We start from the raw sequence: 27,565 nt of genomic DNA on the forward strand, positions 1-27,565 counted from the left end.
AGCAGTTCTCAGTAGCAACCCTGTTGCTGCAGAAACCTTAGAATTACTCCAGAGGCAACATTTTTCAAGCATTCTAGCTCAGCTGGGCTTGCAAATTGGGCCGAGTTGTGGTAGAAGTTGATACAATCAGTTCAAGGTGCCTTGGTATCAATGCAAAGAGTGTGCCCTTGCATTAATCTCCGGGTGCCAGCATTGCTGGATCAGGGCCTCTCTAGCACCCGCACGACACAGTTGTGCTGCACAACTGCTGTGCCATGTCAGCAGAGGCTAGAAGAGGCCAAAGCTTCCTTACGTAGTGTTCTGGGGTGCTTTTTTTGACCCAGAACAGCCATTGGGGCTGGTGTGTATCTGCACCAGGTGTAGCTAATTATCATTGAAAACTGCATGTCTTTTTGCTTACCTTCACACTTCAGGAGTCATGGTGTTTGCAAGTTAATGCACTGCTGCAGCAATCTGTAATAGGACACTTTTTTCTCCTTCAAAATGAGCAGTGAAGTCTTTCAGTTGGGTACTGCTACAAACAAACAACTGTGCATAACATTTTCCGACTATGAAAGCTAGTTGTAGCTTGCTTGTTTGTCGTATCTTGGTTGCAAGCTGCCACTTTTGGATTTCCTGAGCTCACATGTGGTTGAACACAATGGCAGGAAGTTCTCCTAGCCATGATGGAAAGCTTTCTTACACATGTGGTACCTGCAAATACCAAAAGTATTTCTGTCCAGCCTCACAGTCACTTCTTGTATGAGAGAAAAAACATTCTTCACTATAGCTTCTGTAGCTGATTTTTGTTGTCAACCCTGCAACTGGGCAGGTTAAGTCTTAAGTGTGTATGTTTATGTATGCGTACAATGTGTACTGCGTCAGTGAAACTCTGTAGACTTTCCTCCTTCACCACACAGAAGCTGGATGGTCAAGGAGAGGGAGTGTACCATTGCTCCACCCCTGACATTGGCATGTGCACCAGCTCCCTGACCACTGTGTAGTCAGTGACAGGTTCGAATGGGGTGCCTAGGCAGTCAGGAACCCTGGGCAATTGTAGCTTCTTTATGGCAACCGTGAACCCCCAAACGCACACCCAGACTTTCCCCAGATGTATGAAAGTCAGGATGATAAGAGAGTGCATGTGGCAGTGTAGGAGCACTTCTGCCACATGCTAAGTTGGGAGCTGGAGGACCTTTTATCGCACCTCACTTGGCATGGCCAAGCAAAGGAGCCTAGGGCCAATTGTGCAAGGAAGGGAGTCAGTAAGGCCCAAAACAAACAAGTTGCAATATGGAGCACAGTTGAGGGAGAGAGGAAACTGCCTTGCATTCTTGTACCCTCAACACTATGACAACAGTCATCCTACAAGTGTGGTTATTGCCTCCTCTACAACAAATGACTTTTCCAATTGCAAGAGGTGTCCTGATTATGCTGTATGTGGGATGAATAAAACCCTCTTGTCTCTTCTCTGCAGGGTCATCTTCACTGGCAAAAGGAAAACGTTGGCGGCAAACAATACTACAGCAACTTGGGGACCAGGAACTCCCCTTACCCGCTTCCTGGGATGGCTACTTTTGTGACTTCCAACAAGCCTGACCTCCAGGTCACCATTAAGGAAGAAGCCTGTCCCTTGCCTTACAACAGCTCGTGGCCTTTCCCAGAGCTCCCTCTGCAACAAATCGTGTGCTCGGCTTCCACCAGCTACAGCAACAGCAACAGGCCACCGGATCACGAGAACCGGGCCAGCGTCATCAAGAAAACGTCAGATATTACTCAGTCAAGAGTCAAGAGCAGCTAAGCCACATAAACGGGCAGGTTCTTGGCAGATTCTCTGTTGTGGCTTTGAGGAGCACATCTAATGTACATTCAGCAAACCGAAGAGAGAAGAGCCTTGACAGTGCGGAACACGACCGTGTCCAACTGCAGCACTGGAGCATTTTAAACTCAGGACTCCAACCAACAGAATGTAGACGTGAAGCTGGACAGAGGTCCAAGGTTACAGCCCAGGGAGAGGAAAGCCACCCTGGTAGATTCCAAGGCTGAAACAAGAGGACCAAGAGCCCCTCCCCAAATGAAGTTCCTCCATTTCTTGCAGTTCAGGCCACAATGGAACTGAAAACCTCGGAATGGAAAGAAAAATGTGAACTTGCTTGATTTTTGTTTTTTTCCAGAATCAGTTGTGAATATGTACATAATGCAGTGCTGTCCTAGCAATACTGCAGACTGCTTTCGCACCTTATTGAAAAAAAGAAAAAGCACTTGCAAAAAAGGCCTTTCATTATCTTGCTCTTATTAATGGCACACTTAAAGTCCCTTCTTCCCCACCCTCAACTTCGCTCTTTCCCAGGGCTCTTCTGGCTAATGTCGCCTTGGAGTATGGAAAAAGAATCAAATAGGAAAGTAAAACCTCCTCCTGTACATTTCGCAGGTTGTTTTTAAGAGTGCTTACCTTATACTTGTCTAATCTGCTATGCTTGAAAGCTGTGTGGTACAATAGAAGAAAATCTATTACAGATATATTATGCAAATTCCCAGGTTTTAAAGAGAGAGAGAAATACTCTAATTCTAACCAGAGTAAGCTTTTTTATTTTTTTATACAGTGGGATATTTTATTCAAAGTAAAATTCTAAAGTGAATATTAATTGTTTTACTTTTTTATCTTTTCTACAGCAAATTTATAATTTTACAATTCAGTGACTTGGTTGTCAGCAACCATCGCATCTTTGTGGCACATTTTCTTTTTTTTCTTTTTTTCCCTTTTTTTCCTTTTTCCTTTTCTTTTTTACAATTTGTAAAGGTGAAATAGCTTTTAATGAATTTTATGTAGCAATCAAACTATCCTGTGGATTGATAATAAATATTATATATAAATAAGTTTTTAAATAAACACGTTTTCTTTGGTGTGTGGGATTTAATATATATATATAAGATAAAACACTTCCAAAGGGATCGTGTAAAAAAGTTAAGGGGGCAATTACTTTCATGTTCTGAAAACAAAAGATGCCAAAATATATGATGTGTGTTCCATTGATTGAGAGGCGCTTTGGGGCACGTTCCAGGCTATAGCAGAGGCAGGAGGAATAAATGATAACTTTTGCTGGATTATAGCTGCTGTTTTTTAGATTAGGTTAAGTGGAATTTCTTAAGTGCTTCAGGTACATTCGGTGTCAAAAGTTATTTACAGTGCACAGAATGCTTACAAAGAAATCCTGCACACAGACCAGTTTTACTAATTTGAGACAGAAGATTTGCTTGAGACATACAGTTAGAACAAATTGAATGCTAAAGAACTATAAGGTGCACATCTATAAGGAGACAGGTAACTCCTGTCTACAAAAGCCAGCATGGTAGTTTAATTTTGCAGTGAGGCAATAAAAGCTGTAATAATTTCTGCTGGAAATCCTACTGCTTAGGCTTTCTGTTTTGGTATCCCATAACTGGGATACTTCTTAAAATCTGGCTTTCTTAACCACTTTAGAAACATGGGTGAACGCAGCAGTGCTATTTTTCAAGAAGAAAAGGTGATGGATCTCAACAGCAATGGTGCCTACCTGAGAGGGGCTGGGACTGAGTTCTGGCAGGTTCCCGCTGAAAAAAAAGCCCTGGAACAGAGAATCCCAATTAGTGTTAACTGTGGATAGTATCAATGAAGAGATTCTAGGCAGTGAGTCAAGGCTTGTCCTAGATACGTAAAACGTATTTATACTAAAGTTCAGAATCTGACTCTCGGGCAATTCTCAAGGTGGCTTATGACAATAAATCATCAGTAACCATGAAACCAATACATAAATTATTATGAATGTGGCTGCAGTTCTCACACATGATGAAGCAGTCGCCTTACTTAAAGGCATTCAGCACAGGTACAGATTAGACCCACATTCGTTTATGGTTTATATAATATATGAAGCATCTCCTAAAATGTCAGTTGCTTGAGGTATAGATTAATCTGCCGCATAACCCAAAGTTTTCACACATGAAGCGTAAAGCATTTTTGTGCTACATGATGTCCTCCCCCCTCCAAAAATAAAACCTATCAATCAGAATGCTTATTTGCTTGCAATATCATTTGTTCAATCTTTGCACTGGACCTGTTGCAGCTGCGATGCTGCTTGTGGCACAAGCAAAACAACAGTGATTGTGAGATCAGCCACTTGGCCCAGATAATTTCTTAGCAATACAGCCAAATTATGCCTAAATCAATCTATGTGCTTGTTACATTTCTGCCCAACCCAAATGAGGACAGAGCAGCAAGGTACATTAGGCTGATATCCCAAGGCTATTCATTGAGCTTCCTAGCCTTAGGGCAAATTCCATCTTTACTTTTTCTGCTTGGATACAAATCTAAATTGAAATGGTAAAATGTATGTACTGTAATTATACCACAGAGAATTCTCTTTATTTTCTACTCATACTGACATAGTTCAACTATATATTTTGCTTCTATAATGTATTTTTATTTGTTAAAAGTGCATGTATACGCACACACACACACACACCAGCCATGGCTCTACTGCTTCAGTACTAGTTTATGCACACACAAAAAAGGGCCGTGAGAAAGTGTTCAAGTAGCACACATTTATCCTGTCATTTTGAAAAGAACTTAAATGTTGGTAATTTATCACACAGTGAAGTTTCAAAGTGCAAGTAGGAAACCACAAGTAAAGTGCACACAAGCACCTGAACTCACGGCTGCTACTGATAATGAAGTTTCCCAAGTATGTGCTCTTTTGTTCATATTTTAGCTGTAATGTCGTTGCAGTGCAGCATTTTAACTACCTGTAGTTCCAATCACTTACTTACAATAACAGGTCCAAATGCTTGTACTTTCAGAAAGTTTATACAGCTCCTTCTTTGGCACAGCTGCAATTGCTCTTTTGGTTCAGGATACAACTGCATTTGGAGATTCTTTTATTAGAGTTCTATATGGCAGACCTATCCCAGGTTTCACAGGGAGTGTGTGTGCTCCTAGAACAAAAGGATATGGTTTAGTCTTGCTTTATACATCAGGGATTCCCCAACTCCAAAACATAGTAAGAAAACCCCTTAGGGTTTCTGTTGTGGCTGTGCACCAGATTCAGCCAAATTGCAGGCTAAATTGGGCTGATTAGAGGGGATCTGGGCTTGGGCTGAGTTGGGTTGGGGCAGCCCTGGTTAGGCCATCTGGGGTGATCTGCAGCCATCAGGGACAGGGCATTGGGTGGAAAGGCTGCAGGAGTCTGCTTTGCCAGCACGTTCCCCAGAGAATGTGCTGGGGAAGCAAACCTTAGCAGGATGGAATCCTCCACTCATCAGGATTCAATCCTGTGGCCTGCAGGATGCTTTTTTGAAGCTTGCGAAGTAGCACCTAGCAGGACTGAACCCTCTTGCTCTTGGTTGGGAGAGGAGATGCAGTGTTTCTTCTCCCTGACCCCTCCTGACAGTATCTCAGTTGCCGTTGTCAGAACCCTAATTAAGCGTTAGCCCCACCCCAAATTGTTGGCTGGACCCAGGGCAAGGTGGGTGGTCCCTGGGTTGGCCAGGCTTGCAGAGGGGGTGGAGGGGGCTATGTGCAGCTCTAGGTTCTATACTATGGCCTTGCTGCCCTGACACAGCAATACTGATAAGCTCTGGAAGCTCTAGCTTTGTAGCAAATCCCAGCATATGTGAATGAACAGTCTTGCCCTGAATCAAAGCAATAGTCTACCTACCCCAACAACTGGCTAATATTAGTTGCCAGCAGCACTTCTGTAGGATCTCATGACCACAGATGGATGGACATTCGATGGCTCTGTTCTCCAAGTTTTTAAAGCTGGAGATTACTAGTACTGAAACCAAAAACTTCTTATTTGCAAATAATATATTCTGAGCCATGCTCTTTTCCTGATAGGATTCTATGCAAATTCAAATAATTATTAACAGTCATGTAATCATATTTTTTTAAAAAAACGAATACAAAAATTTAGGAGCCAGTGAAATTTTATAGTAGTCGGATAGGAGCAGAGAATGGCGTCATTACTTCTGCAGCAACCTTCATTCCAACACTCAAGCCCAATATTTTTGAGGCACCAGTGGCTATTAGGCACGTTCATTTTTTATGCTGTTAATTTAAGTACTTAGGTATTAATTTTCAGGTATATGATAATTCTGAGAGTACTCTGAGTTGTACTTAAATAGGCCTTAATTTTAAATAATTGGGACTGCCAAACCCCACACACCGACTGCATCCTTCAAGCAGCCCTGTTTTGTTGAGACAGAAATTCATCAGTGGAAGCTTTTCCTGAAACTGAGGTGATGGGGGTTGGGAACCTCCAGCCCAGTGGACAGCTCCACCCAGGCCCTGATCCTTCACTGGTCCTACTCTGTCTGTGCTCTGCGTCTTTCCAAAAGCTAAACCTCAGAGTGCATTGGTTACGAGTGGCCTTATAACATTGTTCTGCCAGCACTGCCACACTTCATGGTAGGGTCTTTTAGTTTTGTTAAGCCCCGATACCACATCACAGGCTTCCTTTCCACTTACCTCCTCTGTTCCAAAGATCTCACCACTGCTACTGAAGCTGGAGACCCAAAGGTGGGAAGGATGACCTCAAAGGCCTTGAGATAAAGTGCGGCAGGTAGAACAACTTTCCAAAAGTCCAACCACAGGGCACGGTGATTAGATAACTAAGAAGTGATAGGGAAAGTCACAAGAGCAGGATTAGTTAAAATAGAGTTGTCATATTTGAAACAGTAAAAATCCAGACAGAAAAGTGGTTGTTGTTGTTGTTGTTTTGGCCAAAGGTGTGGAACTGCTTTTAGTTTTGCCCAAAGTTGTTGAGCACTGCCAACATGGGTTGCCATGCGTCCGGATTTTCCCAGACATTTTTGTGATTTCTGCCCAGACACTACAGTACTTCCGACTGCAGTATTCCAGGGAAATTTTGGACGTGTGACAACCCTAGTTAAAGAGAGTGACAACCCTAGTTTAAAATGTACATGTTGTTATATGGATTTGACAGATTTCAAGGCAAACCTTTTGAAAGTACAATACATACAGTGCAAACCATTTGTAGCCTATATTCTTAAAGCTGTGTTGGTTTTTTTAAAAAGTGCTAAGCTGCTAAAATGAAACAGCGGCCCAAGAATGACTAATTAAATACATTTCAAAACTCCTTCAAACAGAGCTATGTTTTTATAATCAAAACTCCAGCTCCTCAATAACTGACTTTGACAATGTGTTTGCACTTTCAGTTTACACAACAACCTGCTTGGCTAGTTGCTGCTCCAAGTTCCCATAGTAACCATTCACTTGGCTGCCTTGCCATGGAAACTGCATATTATTTCCTAGTACCTGAATGACCTTTGAGCTACAGAACAAGAAAAGGTAGACAACTGTTTCACGTATGGACATCGTATACTTATATGTACCCTGCAGCAATTTCTTGCGGGTACTCATGTCAGATTCTCCATTCACTTAAATGGAAGTAGGGAGTGCCACACACACAAGGGAAAGGCAAAAAGAACAGCACCCCCCTTTAAAGTGATAGAGGAAATGTGCCTACAGGTTCAAAAAGGTTAGGGACCCCTGTTCTTGCTTCTTCTCATTTCAATAAGTGCCCTTTTGCTGCTGGATGTTGCAGAAAGTTTTCTACACAGAGGCACCGGACATATAAAAAGGGGTGTTACAAAAATGGTTTAGTTAAACAAACCATGGTTTCATGTTGCATCTGAACCCAGCCATTGGCTCCAGGCTTGAAGTCATTACCAGAACATGTACACATTGAACTGCAATATGAGCATCACATGATGTGACAGTTATGCAGCAGTTTAGAGATAACGAAATAATAAAGTTTCCTTATATTGGTGCAATCAATTAACTATCTTCCTCCCGCCTTCATTGCTAGCAGTTACTGAGGCTCTTGGGTAGTAGTAAAGTCAAAAAGGGTTTATCAATGCTAGCCAGAGATTGCAGCATTCTTTATAGTGACAAATTAACAAACCCAGACTTCTAGTATTTACCTCTTTCCTTTTTATAACTTTGGCCCTTTGAGCAAACAAATAGCAGCTATGATGCAACTTCATCAAACATTGCATTATGGAAATATGCCAAATTTTATATAAAAAACACACAAAATACTTGCACTAAATCAGTTCAAAGGTTACAGCAGATTGTTTCATGCACACCCAGCTATAACTAATGTTAGAGCACTTGCCGTCGTCAGGAAACAAAGGAATGAAATCAACCACCAAGTCAATGATAATCTTTTTGATCTACATGAACTTAAAAGAGTTTGATGCAAGGAGGTTTCTCCCTTTTGTTTCCTGGGTTGGGCTCCTTTGTTCTTAAAAGCCGTGTCTTTGTCAAAAACATCAACAAGTGTACTGTACCTTTCCCCATCAATCATTACATCACTGTGAAAGGGAAGGTTGCAGTCGTGCCCTTCCTGCTTTGATGTGTTGAATGCTCAGGAGCCCTGCTGGTAAAAGGTGGCAACTGCATTAGCATGCTAAGGCGACATTATCCATTGTAACAGATTTCCTTTTTATTATAATGCTGACTTCGAAGCAAACCAAACCAACCTGATTTATCTCTATCTGTGGTAATGGGAAAAGAGCATTAGGTATTGTTCCACAGAGACAAGGACTCAAATCCCTGTGCTGACTAGCCTTGAACACTTGAGGCTGCATACACACCATATGTTTAAAGCACATGGCGCTCTCCAAAGAATCATGGGAACTGTAGTTTGTCAAGGGTGTGGGGAATTGTAGCTCTGTGAGGCGTAAACTACAGTTCCCAGAATTCTTTGGGGGGTGTAAGTCCTGTGCTTTAAATGTATAATTCTCTCGGCTAATCTACCTCAGAGTGTTTCTGAGAGGACATGACTGCCCACATACATGGGGATGCAGTTTTCAAATTTCATATTATTTCAAGAAACACAATCCTGTATCACTTCTGCTCTCCATCCCCAGGACTGGCCAAATCTAACATGTTACTCAGAGTAGCTGTATTTAACCTCCTTCCATGCCAGCACAGTACGTCTATCTGTCTATTTAATTTTTTTATTATGTTTTATTATTTATTTTATTTTCAGCATTTGATCCTAACAATCATTTCAGTTGTAAATACAATTTTATTCTCACTTTCACTTGCACTGTTTATAAACAGACAGAACCAAACATAGAAAGAGAAGGAGGCCAAGTCATGGGAAATATCTGTGCAAAAGAATTATGGAAGGCGCAGGAGCTTCTGACAGTTTTAAAGCTGACTCTTGCTTCCATATAATTAGATATGTGTTTTTATTGGAGGTTATTGCTGGTTAAAGAGCTCTGTTAAACGGAATGGACAAATCAGTATTTAATTTTTGCTATTTATGCTGATTCATGCATTGCATGAATTCTACATACAGGCCTCACTTGACAGAACTTTTAATTGGGTAATTGGTGAGATGAAATTTTAATCTGTGGGGCTAAGTTTGAAGAGCACACTTAATTACTGAAGCCGTTTTGGCTCCTGTGTGTTACTGTAACCGAGAAAGAAGAACATATTAAGGAAAGGCCATGGAACTTTTGTTTATTAAATGGAACCTCTTTCAGGATTTCTTCAGTGTCCTCAAAAAGGCACATATTGAGCTTTTAAAAAATATATCTTATTATAATTTATTTTTAGATAATAACAGTTATCAAGCAAAACGAAAAACAAAACAACAGAACAAGCAAAACCATTTCATGACCAGCAAAATACAGTTCACTGCATTATAAAGCACAACAAAATTTTGATTGCATGCTATTTCTGATTATCATTATTATCCTTTCAAAATGTTTCAGGTTTTATCAAGAAAGCGTTTGTTTTCTTTTTGGCAAAGTGAATGCTACCTGTGTATTTTGCTATGTTGTATCATTTCTTTTTAATAAAATAAATAAAACAACAACACACAACAAAGCACTCTGTGTGTCAACAGAGGCTGCCAGTCATGTTCCTGATGTGCAATATAAGCAATTAAACCAACTTTCATAAAAAGTGCCTTTCATCATCATTAGATTACTTCTTGCTTCAACTTCTTAGGCAGCTTTTCCATTAAAGCAGATTTGTTGATACCATTTGTCCACCCAATTATTACATAGCATTTTCAGTTGTTTGGTTTTGTTATTAGACAGACAGACGGATGACAGCTCTAGAATTTATTTTTTTTAGGACAGGTACACTAGATAGCCTCAAAGTAACATAGGTACATGACTTAGATTCCACTAATGATTCTGCTAAATAGAACAGAATATGGAACAAGGTCCTGTTCCACTTAGTCTCTAGCAGAAAGGAAAATTCCTTAAATCCAACACCCAGGTAATACCTGTCCCCCCTCCCCCACCCACCACCTTGAGTAGGGATATCTGGTTCTAATAGTCCCCTATATTGATTACTTTTGTAATATGATTTTCGTGTGTTGAGCTTTTTCAGTATACAGATTTACATTTTGACAAATTAATTAAAAGTTAGGCAGCAGACTTGTTGATAGCCCTAACACATTCCATTCCACTGACCATCTCCTACACTGTAATATGTCATTCGGAAGGAATAATCCACAGCGATGCTCAAACTATTCCCACTGTGCATAATCCATGAGTACTTTTGAAGAATCAGGTAAAATGTAAAGGGACCCCTGACCATTAGCTCCGGTCGTGACCGACTCTGGGGTTGCAGCGCTCATCTCACTTTATTGGCCAAGGGAGCTGGCGTACAGCTTCCGGGTCATGTGGCCAGCATGACTAAGCCACTTCTGGCGAACCAGAGCAGCGCACGGAAACGCCGTTTACCTTCCCGCCAGAGCGGTACCTATTTATCTACTTGCACTTTGACATGCTTTTGAACTGCTAGGTTGGCAGGAGCAGGGACCGAGCAACGGGAGCTCACTCTGTCACGGGGATTCAAACCGCTGACCTTCTGATCGGCAAGTCCTAGGCTCTGTGGTTTAACCCACAGCACCACCCACGTCAAATCAGGTACCTTCCTTCAAAAACAAGCAAGCAGAACCTCATATATAATCAGAATAACTTCAATTATGTATAAAGATTTTAAGGAGTTCACGGGAGTTTTTGTGTGTGTTTTCCTTCCCAGGTCTGTTTATCCTCTAGTCTAGGACACAATTGTTTTGCATCTGAATGCACAAGAGCTGTTGATGGAGGAGGGAGTCTCCTGAAATTTAAGGAAACCCTGCTCATTGTAAACACTGCCTTGAGGGTTATTTCCTGCTTCCCCTGCAGCAGCCATGACAACAGTCATTCACGTATAAACAGTTGCTAGGATGCCACTTGGAAGGGAGGGAACAGAGAGAATACCAATAATATTTCATTTAAATGCAAGAAAGACCTAAATTTAAAATGTTCAGTAATCTCACGAGCGTTCTTTAAAATGAAATTTCACATAATTTTTAAAGCAAAAAGAAAACCAGTGTGAAGCACACTGGGTGTAATTGACCACTATTGCCTAGTCTGACCTCATCCACAGGGTCGTCACCATGTCAAAAGTGGGGTGGGGGGCAGGCAAAATAACTACTTATGGCACATATGCCATCCATTATTCTTTGCAAGGCTTTCTCTCTCTCTCTCTCTCTCTCTCTCTCTCTCTCTCTCTCTGTGTGTGTGTGTGTGTGTGTGTGTGTGAGAGAGAGAGAGAGAGAGAGAGAAATCATGTGTTTCAGATGGCCTGTGAGCAAAGATGCTTTGGCCCTTCAGGGTTTCAGCTGGCTGTGTGGCATCTATAAGGTTTTAGCTGGTTTTAAACAGAATTTACTATTCTGGTCTGAGTGAGTTGGTTGTTATGGCTGGGCTTTATTTTAAATATATTATTAAATTTATCATATATTATTGATTTTAAATATATAAATTATGTATTTTTAAATAATTAGTCATGCATGCACAGACATTTATTTCTTTACATTCTGAAAGTACCAGTTCTTATGTCATTGGGATATAAATCAAACGAAGTAACTTAGAATGAAAGCAATTTCACAAAAAAAGGTGTGGTCAGAGAAAGTTTGTTTGTTTAATTTCTTGCCTAGTTTCACAACATTAAAGATTTGGATAGGATATCGCTTCTCTTTTAAGATCAAGATAGCAAAACACGGGGGAGGAAGCATGGGGGCTGGTCAATTTATCAATGGATATGCAGACAAGTGTCCTTTTTTGAACTTAGATTTAAACAATGCTGACACCTAGTGGTCACACACAACTCAGTCAATTTCAAGAAGTGCCTTGCAGGATCAGCAGAAAGTCTAAGTACTCTGGTTTCCAACAACAGCCTGCCAGGGTGGTGCGTCTAGAAGGAGCACAAAATAAAGATGATGACCTTTCCATTGGCCTGCATCTTGAACATAGAGGTTCTGTCTGTTTTCTTTTATTTAAGAAAACAGATCTTCATTCATTTACAGTGGTACCTCGGGTTAAGAACTTAATTCGTTCTGGAGATCCGTTCTTAACCTGAAACTGTTCTTAACCTGAAGCACCACTTTAGCTAATGGGGCCTCCCACTGCCGGAGCACGATTTCTGTTCTCATCCTGAAGCAAAGTTCTTTACCCGAGGTACTATTTCTGGGTTAGTGGAGTCTGTAACCTGAGGCGTCTGTAACCTGAAGCGTTTGTAGCCAGAGGTACCACTGTATTAGCATATTTGTAGCTCACCCCCCCTTTTTTTACTGACAGGACTCCCTATTTACAAGTTGGGATTTCCTTCCCTTTCCCTGTCCTAGCCATGACCAGGGCAACTGGCTTGCAGTGACCTTGCACCTGCGATTCGTTCCTCCATGGGGCAATTTGTGCTCACGAAGGAAAGTAACCCCTTCCTCCATGGTCCAGTTCCTCCAACATATCTGGACCTAACAATAAACTAGACTGCAGATACTGTACATAACCACAAACTGACAGATATCTTATTTAGGCTTATCCATTCCAGACATCCACTGATTTCCTGGGGAGTGAATTCAGTAAACCTTTATCTGTTTTTCTCTTTCTTTCTTTCTCTTTAAAATTTCCTTACTCCCTTCTTCAGGGTTGAATCTCACTGCCTCTCAATTCCACTTGTGCCCCAAAGGGCAAATGCTAACACTTCTTGGCAAGGCTACCACCTCTACATTCATTCTATACGGGTAAGATAAATTACAGTTTTTCTCTACTTTGCGGGGCTATACCCCAACACACAAATCTACTGTCAGTGATTGTCTGGCTAAGCTCGTATCACAGTAATAGTTCATGGTTGTTAACATTAGCATATTATTATCACCACCACGATTTATCAGGGCTGGCCTAGGACATGTTGCCACTTGAGGCAAAACAGAAAATGGTGCCCACCCCTCCTCCTCTTCCTGCCCCCTGCCAAAGCCCCTTCCTGCTGTTCTGTCAGCTGAGGCAACAAAAGGCAGCCCCGGATGGGACCCAGATTAGGGACTCAAATTAGCCAGCTGCCCAAGGTGACTGCCTCACGAAGCCTCATGGGCAGGCCAGCCCAGTGATTTATTAAGTTTATTGACTGTTTTACAGAAGCATCTTAATGGGACTTGCAAGTAATAGTAAAATCAATACATGAAAAACAAAACAACTAAAATGAAGTGCAATGCGAGGTAATCAAAGTGTAAAAACAATTCCTCCATCCTCAAACACAGGCCAAAATACCACAGACACCCTTCAAAATGAAGTAAGAATACAGTGGTACCTCTGGATATGAACGGGATCCGTTCCAGAGCCCCGTTCGCATCTAGAAGCAAACGTAACTAGCGACAGCACGTCTGCGCACATGTGTGTCCCTTTTCGCCGCTTCTGCGCATGCGTGTGACGTCATTTTGAGTGTCTGCGCATGCGCAAGTGGCGAAACCCGGAAGTAACGCTTTCTGTTACTTCCGGGTTGCCACGGAGCGCAACTCGAATGCGCTCAACCTGAAGCGCATTCAACCCAAGGTATGACTGTACAATCAACTGTTGCAAAGAAAAAACACCAAAATACCTTTGAGAAAAGAAACATCTTTGCCTTGTGCCAAAAAGATAGCAATGTCTGCACCAGGCAGAGCATTCCATGTCAGGGGGCCACTGCTGAAAAGGCCTGTTCCCACATGGCCCTCTGGACGGCTGCTGGAGAAGGATATCTGATGATGATCACAGGGCATGGACAGGCTTATATCAGGAAAAGCATTCTGTAAGGAAACAATCAAACTTTAGGAACTTATTCCTTTGGATTTTTGGAATAACTATTTACTTTCTTTCTTACTTACTTGTTTACTTACTTACTTAGCTTGCACTCAAATGGCATATATTAAACAGTGCTATTACACAGGCTAATCCAAAGCAAGATTTTGTTATTCAACACTATGAACAACGAGGATTTGAAATGTAAGTAGACAGTTCTTTGCTATCATTCTTTCTATAATTTCTGTGCTGGAAGAAACTTCCAAACAGCTTCAATTTTCCTTTAGGTCAAAATGTTCAGCCTACTGTTTTAACTGATTTGGCATGGCAGTTAGTTTGTTGGCTCTCAGTCAGCGTTTTTCTAATTATCCAGCAATTAAAATCATGTGCAAACCATGCAATTAATTAAGAAACAAAAGGTCAGCGATGGGAAGAGTGAAACGGGACATTTTGGCAGTTTAGGGGCTTTCCTTAGAAATGGGAAAAGAACAGCCTCAACCTGGAAAGCTAAAGCAAATTGAGAGAGGAAGTAGTAAGAGTTTCACTCATTTCCACTTCCTCCTTCAATTCCCTGGTTTTCCAGACTGAGCGGATAGGATATTAGGAGGGAGGGAAAGGAAGCATTTTGAAAAACTTTTGGAGTCAAAAAAAGGGAAAAGATGGGTTTAGTTTTTACTTCTACTCTCTGAAGTAAGTGTTTGGCTTAGTTTCCCCCCTCTCTGGTGTTTGTGTTTATCTGTCCTGCCTTGGGATCTGTTTATTTCACGTTATTGTCTGCAGGGGTGTGTGTGTGTGTGTGTGTGTGTGATATGAAGTTTGTTTCATTTTTTCCAGGGGAGGGATGTCTGTGGTTGGGTGTTAGCTTGATTCAGCTCCTCAATAATTAGCAAAGTTTTGCCTTTGCATAGTACTACTAACAAATAAAAGTTACGGCTTTGAAAGCGAACATTGTGAGGGTGAAACTGATGCAGACACTTGCTTTGAGTACTAGACTGGTGGCACCAGTGCATCAGGTAATACAGAAACTTAAAATTGTTTGGCATGGCTGAGGAATGTTCTCGCCCTGATAAAAAATGAAACACGTACTTGTGAGGCAAAGGGACAGAACAGAAGAAAGAGCACAAGGATGATTCTCAAGTGCCAGGGGAGACTTTCATGGGTGCCATTGCACCCATGGGTGCTCCATTTGGGATACCAGACTTAGCTGAAAAGCTTTCTGCTTAAACAATTCAAACCATCTCATGTGCATTTATCCAGCTGCTCCTGAGAGTTGGGAATGGGAAATGGCACAGAGGGGTGTAATTTGTATAGAGACTGGCAAAAATCAGAAAGGTTCACACAGTGCTTTTTTCCTAGAATAAAAGGTGCCAGAATACCCCCAGGAAAAAACCCACTGGGTTCACATCTCATTGCTTTTAAATGGAAGGAACGGACACAAAGCTCTCTTGAAAAATTTCCTCAGGCAAGCCATTTATTATTGTTCTACCTTGTGCCATTTACAATTTGAATTCCATGGGCTTCATCATAGGAGTGGCTGCCATTTGGAATTTGGGGCACTGTGTATTATCAGGCTTCTCCCCGCCCTCACACAGAGTGATGGACATGCACCCCTTCTCCATTCTCCTTGCACCATTATCAAGCTATCCAGGTTGTATCGGTGCTGTTGCAATGGGGAGAATCACTTGCATCACTCCACAAAAACAAAAGTCTGAGCACAGCTTGCAGATGCCACTCACTGAATCTGTGTGGTGATTGGAGACTGCAGGTGGCTGCCGAAGGCTTGGACCGCCTTCATCAGCCCAAGAATGCTGTTTTAAGCATTTGAGAAAGCAGGACGCTGCCAGTAAAACACATGAGCATCCCAGGAAATCAGCCATTCTGGCACCTGACTTTGCTCTTGTTTTTCATTACAAGTTGCCCTAACCCCATACTTTAATGGTGGTGCAGCTCTGACCCAGCAGTCTGCTATTTGCTGTGCTGGCTTCGACACTTTTATATTCCCAAACTTTATTTCTGCCAAATCTAACTTCTTGGCTGCAAGATTCTTAGTTTTGTCTCTTTTCTGGATTCTGGGACTTTGCATTGGCCAGCCTCCAACCACATTCAATATGTTCTGGCCTTTCACTTGGCTCAAAGACCGTTCAAGAAATAAAGAGCTGCTTTTTACCAAGAGGATTTCTTAACTCAGCCAGACTGAAACAAAATCAGAATAATAATAATAATAATATGCATGGTACTTATATAGCTCTTTTTCTCAAGTGCTCAAAGTGTTTCACATACATTATTTATTTCATGACACAATAAATTTATTATTATTATTATTATTATTATTATTATTATTATTATTATTATTTCTATACCACCCTTCATCTGAAGATCACAGGGCAGTTCACATAAACACAAAAATACAAAACAGAACACAAATTACTTAATAAAACAAGAACCAAAGCATACCAATAACCCCTGTCCCACAAACACATTTAACAGGCCACAGAATGTTCAATCAGCCAAAGGCCTTGTTACAGATCTATGCTTCTGCCTGGCACCTAAAGATATGTAATGAAGGAACCAGGCAAGCCTCCCTGGGGAGAGCGTTTCACAAATGGAGAGCCACCACAGAAAAGGCCTGTTCTCATGTTGCTGCCCTCTGGATCTCTAGAGTCTATTGCATTATCAACATCTGCAACAGGGTGGCTTTCTGAGGTGACATGTTTTTTATCAAGCTGATGGGAGAGAGCGATACGGAGCTTAGCACTATAAATCAAACAGAGGTGACTTTCAAAGTCATTTTACTTTAGAAGAAACAAAGTTGCGCAAACCCATCCATAAGGATGCCAGCTCCTTTTCAAAGAAAGATCACGTGCGTTTAATAGCTACACAGAAACCGAGCAGGCACGACTTCTTCCATCACAGTGCTGCAGTGCCAAGGAAAAATGCACAGGCTAAACCCCCCTCTGTCTTGCAGCTATTAGAACCCAGGCAAGTCCAACTCTATGTCTTAACATGATTTTAAAAACAGAGAACGGTTTCAAAGCTTGCTAGTCGTATGAGGAGTGGTACAAGTTATTCAACACTGATGTTACAGGCATTATTCATTAGTACAGTTATACACTGTGTTGTGTCAGCACTAATGCAGAGGGGAAATTGAGTTTCACCAGGGGACACAATCTGTGGCTTGCGTGCTTGTAAAATAGTTTTTTTCTGTAACAACAAAGGCACAACTTGATAGAAAATGTCTCTCTTCCCAATCAGCAAAGGATTACAGGAGTCCTCACCCCAAAATGTGTGACATCTGCACACATCTTTAGTTACAGGGGCATACAGTAAATACTCAACCAAAGTAAAGGAGTCAAAACAAGCATCACATCCTAGATGACCAGTGCCCTGTTGCTCCCTTGAACTGTCGCCTACATTCCTCCACACAAGTTGCCTTTCTGTTTACTTTTAACGTATAATTGATGTGTATGTGCGTGACAGCACAGCAGGAAGAGAACAGTAAAATGCAAAGAGGTATGTCAGAAGTCTGGCACCGACTTTCCTCACATAATACTACAGTGGTACCTCAGGTTACATACGCTTCAGGTTACACACTCCGCTAACCCAGAAATAGTGCTTCAGGTTAAGAACTTTGCTTCAGCATGAGAACAAAAATCGTGCTCCGGCTGCGCGGCAGCAGCAGGAGGCTCCAGTAGCTAAAGTGGTGCTTCAGGTTAAGAACAGTTTCAGGTTAAGTACGGACCTCCGGAACGAATTAAGTACTTAACCTGAGGTACCACTGTAATAATAATTTATTTATACCCCGCCCTTCTCGGTTCAGAAAACCGGGCTCAGGGTGGCTAACAACAAATTTAAAATACTTAATTGTAGACGCAGCATAAAATACAGTATAAAAACATGATTAACAATAAAATTCAAAGTTCAGAAATCAATTTGAGGAAAATCCATCTAATAAACATTAGATAGTCACCAGGGCTAGCTGGCTGAATTAGTCCTACTTGGGCCAGTGAGGAGGCCAGGGGAGAATTAGCTGTGGGGTCTCAGAGCGGGTAATCATCATAAAACGGAAGGGGGAAGGAAGAGAAGGGAAATAAAAGATCAGGCTGAATTCAAATTAAAGGTCAGGCGGAATAGCTCTGTCTTACTGGTCCGGCAAAAGGAGGTTAAATCCTGTAGGGCCCAAGTCTCGTGGGACAGAGCATTCCACCAGGTTGGAGCCATCACTGAAAAGGCCCTGGCCCTGTGGAGGATAGTCTGACTTCCTTAGGCCCCGGGACCATGGTTATTCATGGACCTTAAGGTCCTCTGTGGGGCATACCAGGAGAGGTGGTCCCGTAAATACGAGGGCCCTAAGCCACAAAGGGCTTTAAAGGTCAAAACCAGCACCTTGAACCTGACCCTATACTCCACCGGGAGCCAGTGCAACTGGTAAAGCACTGGGTGAATATGCTCCCATGGCAGGGACTCTGTGAGGAGCCTCGCTGCAGCATTCTGCACCCTCTGGAGTTTTTGGGACAGTTTCAAGGGCAGCCCTGCATAGAGCGAATTACAGTAGTCAAGCCTGGAGGTGACTGTTGCATGGATCACTGTCACCAGATCGGGGTGGGAAAGGTAAGGGACCAACTTACCCAGACTATAAATAGACTATAAATATCGGAAGTCACTAACATACGTGAAAAATTTCAACCCTGGGTGTCAAATGCCTCTGTAAATTTGCAAATATCCAATACCGTGCCAAAATCTGGTGAAGCTAATGTAGGAGTCAAAAACAGAAATAAAAAGTGCACTCCTCATACTTTAAAATTATATCGACTCACTGGCTTTAAAGAAAAGGTTTAAGATCTGAAAAATTCATTATGTTTTTGTTCTCAGATTTATCCAGTTTGTTTTGAGTGCCCTGAAAAGCCTGACATGTGGGAACCGAGCAGTTGCATTGTTCCTGTGTTAACCTTTTGAGTGTCGTGGAAGCGCCGCTAGAGTTAACACCGAGAACTAAATTTTTGTTGCTTCAATGCAACGTTTCTTTCTATAGTCAGAGCACGGTACCAGAATGCAGCCCACAGCATCCTGCTACACTACATCAGAATGCAAAGTCCACCGTGTTATAGCAGTTATCCTGTAACTTTTTAAGTCTGGCAATTCCAGTTACTGCTGCTGTACCTTTAAACTCTGGAATCAAACCAGCAAAATGAGAGCAAGCAGTGTGAGGTCCAGCCCTTCAGAGCAGCTTCAGATGCCTCATTGAGAGTTATTGCACAGGGACAGGCGGTGCTGACAGTGCTCTGCCAAAACTCCTCTCCACCCAGCAACATGGCAAAGCACATGGCCCCCTTTCTCCTGCTTGTCCTCACCCTGGCAAGCTCATCCCTTGCACATCGAAAAAAGCTCCTGCTGTTCTTGATTGATGGACTTCGCCACGATTATATCAGCGATGAAGCGCTGGAATCCTTGCCTGGCTTCAGAGAGATTGTGAACAGGGGGGTGAAAGTGGATTACCTGACACCAGACTTCCCCAGTCTTTCCTATCCAAACTATTACACACTGATGACTGGTGAGTACGTTCTTTGACTTTCTCACTACAGGGCTCTTAACAGCAGGCAGCCTTAATTGTTGCAGATTGCATAAAGTCAGTAGCTTCTGTAACACTGCGGGGACGAATACGGACTAAATTTTTAAATGAGGATTCATCCTCGCTGAAGATTAAAAGGAATGACTGCAGGTCAGTCTGAACTATATATAAAAAAACAATAAATTTGTCAAGTTTTTGTTCCACTTTATTCTCAAGAAAGAAACTTTCCCCCCACAAATATAATCTTGTCAAACAGTTAGACCTTGTTGGCTCATCTGAAAAGCAAACAGTACAATCAGATTTTTTTATAAAAAATAAAAATAAACTTTGGCTATTAACTGTAGTTGTGGTGACTTGATAGTAAACCACTTAACTTCTCGCCTCAGGGAATATCAGGCATTAGCAAAAGTATTAAATGATTCTTGGACACAGAATACTATTCTCAGCTGGTGCATCTTCCCTCACTGGAATACAGTATTAGATTGTGCTGAGTGTTCTTCCCCACATTTCTGAATAACTGGTTAAGATATAATTTAACAATTACTGAAAACAGACATTCATTTATTTGAGGGCGTGTAAACACATTTAATCATTTTATGGATCATTTCACTATATTAAGCAAAATTTGCATCAATTCTAACTAAAACTGAAAATATTGTGGCAGGACAGGACGGCGTTGTTGTCCCCATCATTACAGTATTTTCTTTCTATTTTTGTTCGTTGCTTGTCACAGTTGAGAATGTAGATGCTTCCACAGCAGGTTTATATAGTGAATAATGTCAGGTATGTAAACTTGGAGAGCATCTAAGGTGCTCTCCAAGTTTTCATATTTTGCAACAAACCTTCCTTTTCATCCTAGATAAACTGCAATTTATTTGCTTCTCTAGAGTACTTCTAATATTTCCCATTCTGAGCACTTCTGCCAGCGTCAACACACGTGACCCTGGCATAATAAAAACCCTTGTGAGTAAAACCGGCATAATGTCATGGTTTGTGACTTCGTGCTTGTGCTGCTGTAGGTACATTGTTTCCTGCGTTACAATTAGCTCTATGATCAGCAAATAACTACTTACCCGGCTAGCCGCTGAAATGTCTTACTCTGAAGAAGCCCCACTCACTTCCATAGGACTCCCTCAGAATCAGAAGGTTGTGGACTGGAACTTCTGCAGTGTTTCCAAAGTTCACTTTGCTTCCCATTCTGGTTACACAGCAGGAATGTGAGAGAAAGAAAGAGAATATAAACAAGGGGCAACTGGTCCAAACACTGTGCAAGGATCCTGGAATTAAAAAAGCAAAGCACAAGTTTTGTATGATCAAAGCACTGCACTTGAATTAAAGAGAGGATCTGCAACAGTTTAAGTGTTATCCAAATACATACAGCACTCTGAACCCCCTGGATAACTAAGGCTGTAATCTTAAACACACTTCTGTGTAAACCTGCATAGGCTTGCTCTGCATGTTGAGAAGGGTCCATAGCTCAGCAGTAGAACATCTGCTTTCAATCCCTGGCATCTCCAGATAGGGCTGAAACCCTGGACAGCTGCTGCCAGTCAGTGTAGACAAAACAGGGCAAGATGGACCAATGGACCAGACTCAGAATAAGGCAGTTTCCAGTGCAAATCACCCCTGCCATGCAATGATGGGAAGAAGATGCTGGGAGGTCAGGCAGCTGGAAGAAAGAGTTTGGATTTGATATCCCACTTTATCACTACCCTAAGGAGACTCAAAGCGGCTAACAATCTCCTTTCCCTTCCTCCCCCACAACAAACACTCTGTGAGGTAAGTGGGGCTGAGAGACTTCAGAGAAGTGTGACTAGCCCAAGATCACCCAGCAGCTGCATGTGGAGGAGTGGAGACGCAAACCCGGTTCACCAGATTACGAGTCTACCACTCTTAACCACTACACCACACTGGCTCTCTTAGCCACTGAGGACACCTGTTCTTTCCAGAGACAGTGATAGATACAGTGGTACCCCGCAAGACGAATGCCTCGCAAGACGGAAAACCCGCAAGACGAAAGGGTTTTCTGTTTTGGAGGCGCTTCGCAAGACGAATTTCCCTATGGGCTTGCATCGCAAGACGAAAGCCCATAGGGAAATGCTGGCGGTCGGGAGCAAAGACTTTCGCCCACAGCCGGCCTTCAGAAGAGGACCTCTTCTGAAGGCCGGCGGGGGGCAAAAGTCTTTGCTCCCCCCCGCCTGCCTTCCCCCCCCCGCCTGCCCCGGGCGATCTTAAAATGCTGGCGGGCGGGAGCGAAGCGTTCGCTGCCAACCCCCAGCATTTTAAAATCTCCCCGGGACAGCAGAGAAGTCTCTGCTGACCCGGGGAGATTTTAAAATGCTGGGGGTCGGGAGCGAAGCGTTCGCTGCCGACCCCCAGCATTTTAAAATCTCCGCGGGACAGCAGAGAACGCTGCTCCGAAGCAGGGCGGGGGGGCGGGAACACCTTCTGAAGGCGGGCGGGGGGCAAAAGTCTTTGTCCCCCCTGCCTGCCTTCCCAGGGGCTTTTAAATCGCCCCGGACAGCGGAGAAGTCCTCCGCTGTCCGGGGCGATTTTAAAATGCCGCCCGCCAGCATTTTAAGATCGCCCGGACAGCGGAGAAGTCCTCCGCTGTCCTGGGGTTTTTTAAAATGCTGGGGGTGGGAAGAAAAGCCCTTGTCCCCCCCCCCCCAGCCTTCAGAAGAGGTCCGGGGACAGACTGTCCCCGGACCTGGTCTGAAGGCGGTTTCCCTAGGAACGCATTAATTGATTTTCAATGCATTCCTATGGGAAACCGTGCATCGCAAGACGAAAAACTCGCAAGACGAAGAGACTTGCGGAACGAATTAATTTCGTCTTGCGAGGCACCACTGTATAGGAGTGCTCTCAAACTATATACCTGCTCCTTCAGGGAGAGGGCAACTTGATCAAGAACAGACAACTTGTCAGTTCCCCAAACTTGGGAGCAACTTGCCCACAGGGCTTCTGTATTACCAGGATTCAGCTTCAGTTGACTGGCCTTTATCCAGCCCCTTAATAATTCCAGACATTGGTCAAAGAGACTTCTTATCACCTCAGAGATGTGAGGAGTAGAGAAGTAGAGCGGAGTGTCATCAGCATACTGCTTACACACCTTGCTCCATATTACCAATTGGAATGGTCATCTTTTCTACCCACTCACATCTGGTTTATCAGGTTACTCTAGGAGTAGGACCTGGGAATGAACCCATCACTACACAGGAGTGGCTGCTAGATGAGAGTGAACCAACAGACACTCCTTATTTACTTACTGTCACACTACAAAAATGCAATAAACTTCCTTGTGCCATATTTGAAGAACAAGGGCTATGATTCTCACAGTGCACTACTTACCATACTAGAGGATTTTGATTGGGTGGGGAAATCACAATAAGCACACCTAGGCTGCATTTCTTCAAGAAATAATTCTTGCAGAGGGGGCACTGGTGCTGGTGTTGCTCCCGTACGTGCTCCAGCAAGATGGCACACCGCATGGCTGTTGGTTGGCAAGGGAAAATAGGTACATAAAAAGAGAATTTACTGGATGCCAAGATCCAGATCTGGGGCAGGTACTCTTTGGTGAAAGAACCCCAGCAGAGATTTAAAACATCACAAAATATGCAGCAAAGTAAAACATGGAAGTATAGGCTGTTAGATATTTAAAAGACACCCTCTAAGTTTCTTCCAGAGTTTCCCACTTCCCCAGCACAAAAAAAGACCAAATGTTTGGTAAGTTAAAAACAGTTTACTTACAAACTTTTCCAAAGTCAGATTCATGTGCTTTTGCATGCAGCATTCAGGAAACACAGGCAACAAAACTTAGGTTAGTTCCAAAGTGGTGAAAGTTCCAAAATTATTAGGTACAGGAAGACAAGGATTGTTTGTAGAAAAGGTGAGGGGGAGTGATCTAGCTAAGTCTGGAAATGTAGCTCAATAAAGGCATAACTAACACTAAAATGCTTTTATCAGGAGTGGGTACCAAGGTGAAATTTTGGTGTTCCTAGTTAGTTGCAGGTCCCTTCTGGATTCTATCCAGAAGAGCCAATCCCTTAGTCGACACACTTACTCAAGGTCAAAGCAGAGCTCAGTTTTGGGGAAAAATAATAGTCTAAAACAGTTTGACACACTGCTTTCCAGAGTTGGTTATCACCCAATTGCAGGAAAACACTCGGCTGGCACAGTGGCAGTTCTTTTAATATATTTTAACTGAGCAAGGTCCACTCTTGCCTTAATTGTCGGCCACCCGGATTCTGTACGAAGAAGGATCTTTCAGGAAAACCACGACTGGTACATGTTTGTTGTGATTATAGCCCCAAGTCTGTACTCATTAGTGAAACACTCTGGTAAATGCCAATCAAAGACTCCTGCTGTCCCAGACCTGATAATTTTTGTGGTGGTTAAGTATGGCTTTAGCTCTGTGCATTTTTATTCTTCTGCTATGTGTTTTTAATTTGTTTAATGCTATGGAGTTGTATTCCTCTACTGTTTAGTTTTTAAAATTGTGTAGTTTGGCCTTCTTCAAGCACTCTAGCTACTTTGGACTACAGTTCTCATTAACCCCAGCCATCAAGGGTTATCACATCAGCATAGACTTGTTCTATTTGCTGTGGGCTTTTTGGATTTTTCTTGCACTTGTAATACAATATAAAAACAAGAGCAAATAAAAAGTAAGTTGCCTACTGTGTTATCGGGCAGTCTGTAAACAAACAAATAGGGATGCAGGTTCCCTGAATCATAAATATTCACAGGTGTGCAAACATAATTTGCAAATATAGAAACATTTGTTAATTCCATTTTCTAGCCCTCTACCTTTACAGTCCATTGCTGTTAAAATTCCCCCCACCCCACTGCACTGCCAGAGAAGATTATCATCTCCAGTAAGGGAGCAGCAAATGAACAGTTTTGAGCGGGGCAAGCATCCAGAGACCCGATGTGCTGTACAGAAAGTAATATGGAAGTACTTTCCCCTGTTTTCTATAAGGGGGTCAATAGCTCTTTAACCTACGCTGCATTACATCTGGGCTGACTGATGCTAGAAGACGGGAACTCCCTGGCATGTGAAGCTTGTCAGAGGCAATGAAGTGCAATCAGGAAGGTTACAGCAGCAGGAAGATGCATGAAAAAGTACTTTTCTAAGAGCAAGGAGAGACTGTTGGTGCTGAAGTTAGATAGGGAATGTGGTGATGGGATGCTCCAGTGGGATCTCCCCCCCCCCCCGATGGTTCAGAACAGGGGTCAGCAACCTTTTTCAGCCGTGGGTCGGTCCACCATCCCTCAGACCATGTGGGGGGCCAGACTATATTTTGAAAAAAAATATGAATGAATTCCTATGCCCCACAAATAACCCAGAGATGCATTTTAAATAAAAACACACATTCTACTCATGTAAAAACACGCTGATTCCTGGACCGTCCATGGGCCGGTTTGAGAAGGCAATTGGGCCACATCCAGCCCTTAGGTTGCTTGCCCCTGGTTTAGAAAGTTGTTGTGAAATTTTTGGTCAATTGTAGAAAGACATGGCAACTGTTGACAGAAGGTTAGATCAACTGCAGCAAGCTGATTCCTACATATTTGAGGTCTTATTCCCATATACAGTGGTACCTCGGATTACATACACTTCAGGTTACAGACTCCACTAACCCAGAAATGTTACCTCAGGTTAAGAACTTTGCTTCAGGATGAGAACAGAAATTGTGCTCCGGCGGCGCGGCGGCAGCAGGAGGCTCCATTAGCTAAAGTGGTGCTTCAGGTTAAGAACAGTTTCAGGTTAAGAACGCACCTCCGGAATGAATTAAGTACTTAACCCGAGGTACCACTGTAGAACATAACAAAATATGATAACAAATGCCAAAAAGTAAAAGTAAAAGGGATAATCCAGAACTGAGTGATGATTACACCACTCATTTCAACATGCTGTACTTACTATGCTACAAATCACACAGCTAGCTTCTGTGATCACTTCCATGAACTGCACAAGTACTCCTGAAAACACAAAAATTTTCATAGAGAGATGGGGAAGGCTTAGGGAAATTCTTATCGTCTCAGCCCTTCAACTGTGTTTGCTTGTTTAAAACATTTTTTATTATCACCTACAATAAAATACCAGGATAATGATAGTGACCCATCTTACAGGGATGTGAAATGCTCTGAAAAGAAAAATATCAAGTATTGTTATTATATGGTTTTAATCAGCTACAATGCCTCCTCTGTGTCTACAAAAACAGTGAGCCACAACAATGGGTAGTTAAATACAGCAAGGGAGGTTATGAATAGCCAGTTATTACTGTTAACAATGTTTTGCATAGCAATTTATTGTGCAGTAATTTTTGCCTACCTAAATCTTCAAGAATATATCTGTTATGACCTAAAATGAGTCCAGTTAATACTTAATTATGAAAGAAACTGGGGGGAAGAGAATATGATAATTTGTTCGCTGTCTGGTGACAAATCTATTACATGGGACTGGCCTTGAAAACTGTTCAGATATTACTGCTTTCTGGCAGATTCAGCCCTACCATTAGGAAGGGTGAGGAAGTCACCTCAGGCAGTTGATTTTGGGTATCCTGAAGGGCAGAAAATAGTTTTTTATATTACTTCTGGGGACAGGTAGAAGCACTTATGGGATTTTTTATTTATATTTTATGCCTTAGGTGGAAAAATTATTTGACAAGTCTTTGATGCTGTGCATCTCAACTTGTTTGTGATCACCTGCAGTCCTTCAGACAGCAAGCTGTCTTGGGCCAACCTTGCATATAATCTTTCTTTCCTTTCCAGCATTTGCCAGTTTGCACCCAAGCTTGGCAGAAGGTGCTGGTATTTATTTACAAAGCTGTTAGGGCTTACCTATAAAGGCTTAAACAATCAGGTAACAAACACTATGCCACATGTAAAGCCCCACAACAGATTAATCATCCCTGCTTTGCAACTGACAGAAATTTGTTGAGATAGAGGTGAGGCTTATGGAGTAATGACTTCTCCACATAAATGTAGAACATCCAGCTATGTAATATCTTTGTTAAATGGAACAAAATTATTGAAAATATTCCTGTTCCGTTCCATCATGTTTGGGAGAAATACGTGATGCCTGCTACTACTCCCCCTGCCCAAATCATAATTGGGTTTTATATTTACATTTTACTGCTTGGATTCTAGTTTCATTCTGTGGTATGATTTTTAAAGATAACTTACATTTCCATGGGTGCTCTTAGCAGCCAAGAGATCTGAGGTCTTAAATGTCGAAGAATTGCTCATACATGGGAAGAAAAGCATTGGCACTGGCTTTCCATCCAATTTACTTTTTCTAAATAGGGTTCAGTGCCATTATTATTATTTTTAATCTGCATGTCACACACTCATTCCTTGAATAAGTTTACCATTATTCTTATAATGTTTCCATTGAACAAGAAGGAACAGTAGAGAACAGGTGCATGCATAGGTGACCCTTAAAATAAAAACAGTAAAAGGTGGGCAGCCCATCTTCAACATTAGGGGAGGGGCAAGACTGACAGCTCGTTCCGTTTGAGCACGTTGACATGTACATCTGCCCCACAATCTGCAAGCGAAGAACTCATGAAATTTCTCTTTGCATCTTCTTCACACTAAGTCAATACAACTTTAACTTTCCTCTCCCTATTTTGCATTATATCAAATGCCAGTCTAGGTGGCTTATGACAATACAACTTGATGATGTTTTACCAGTAATTTCATTCATCCATACTAGAAAGAGAGCATGAGTTCTGCAGCTCTTCTGGGGGTGCACAATAATAGATACTTTTCTTCAAAACTGCATCTTTACATTCATTACTTATTTGCAAGATTTGAGCTGGAGTAATTCTTTATCTAGTGCCCTCTAAGTCTACGAGAGAGAAGTGAGACTTTATTCTACTTCCACAGGGCCTT

General features: G+C 42.2%; 2 protein-coding genes and 1 long non-coding RNA gene across 12 annotated transcripts in view; 2 read left to right on the plus strand and 1 right to left on the minus strand.

Annotated features, from left to right (window-relative positions):
* Positions 1 to 2,856, plus strand: part of IRF2 (interferon regulatory factor 2) — a 37,723-nt gene extending 34,867 nt beyond the window's left edge. For all 8 annotated transcript variants that reach the window (XM_081020551.1, XM_081020555.1, XM_081020550.1 and 5 more), the window contains one exon: positions 1,457 to 2,856. In XM_081020551.1, coding sequence (XP_080876677.1) covers positions 1,457 to 1,780 — 324 coding nt within the window. In that variant the 3' untranslated portion in view covers positions 1,781 to 2,856. The remainder of the gene's footprint in view (positions 1 to 1,456) is intronic.
* Positions 2,857 to 3,030: 174 nt separating this feature from the next.
* On the minus strand, positions 3,031 to 23,412 carry LOC308485157. Of its 3 annotated transcripts, none has more exons than XR_013990420.1 (6): positions 23,021 to 23,412; positions 20,743 to 20,946; positions 13,925 to 14,111; positions 6,479 to 6,621; positions 4,779 to 4,947; positions 3,031 to 3,584 (listed from the first exon to the last, which is right to left on the minus strand). It is a non-coding gene; the product is annotated as an uncharacterized lncRNA (long non-coding RNA). The 3 variants fall into 3 exon arrangements; XR_013990421.1 differs by lacking the exon at positions 23,021 to 23,412 and adding an exon at positions 22,643 to 22,706 and having other exon boundaries at positions 4,783 to 4,947; XR_013990419.1 differs by lacking the exon at positions 13,925 to 14,111 and having other exon boundaries at positions 4,783 to 4,947.
* The window catches only part of ENPP6 (ectonucleotide pyrophosphatase/phosphodiesterase 6), a 28,275-nt gene continuing 20,110 nt past the window's right edge, over positions 19,401 to 27,565 (plus strand). Inside the window, exon 1 of the mRNA XM_081020548.1 lies at positions 19,401 to 19,651. Within this exon, the coding sequence (XP_080876674.1) occupies positions 19,411 to 19,651 (241 nt within the window). The 5' untranslated portion in view covers positions 19,401 to 19,410. The remainder of the gene's footprint in view (positions 19,652 to 27,565) is intronic.

This window comes from Podarcis pityusensis (genome assembly GCF_964106645.2).
Source record: "Podarcis pityusensis genome assembly, chromosome: 9".
Classification (NCBI taxonomy): Eukaryota; Metazoa; Chordata; class Lepidosauria; order Squamata; family Lacertidae; genus Podarcis; species Podarcis pityusensis.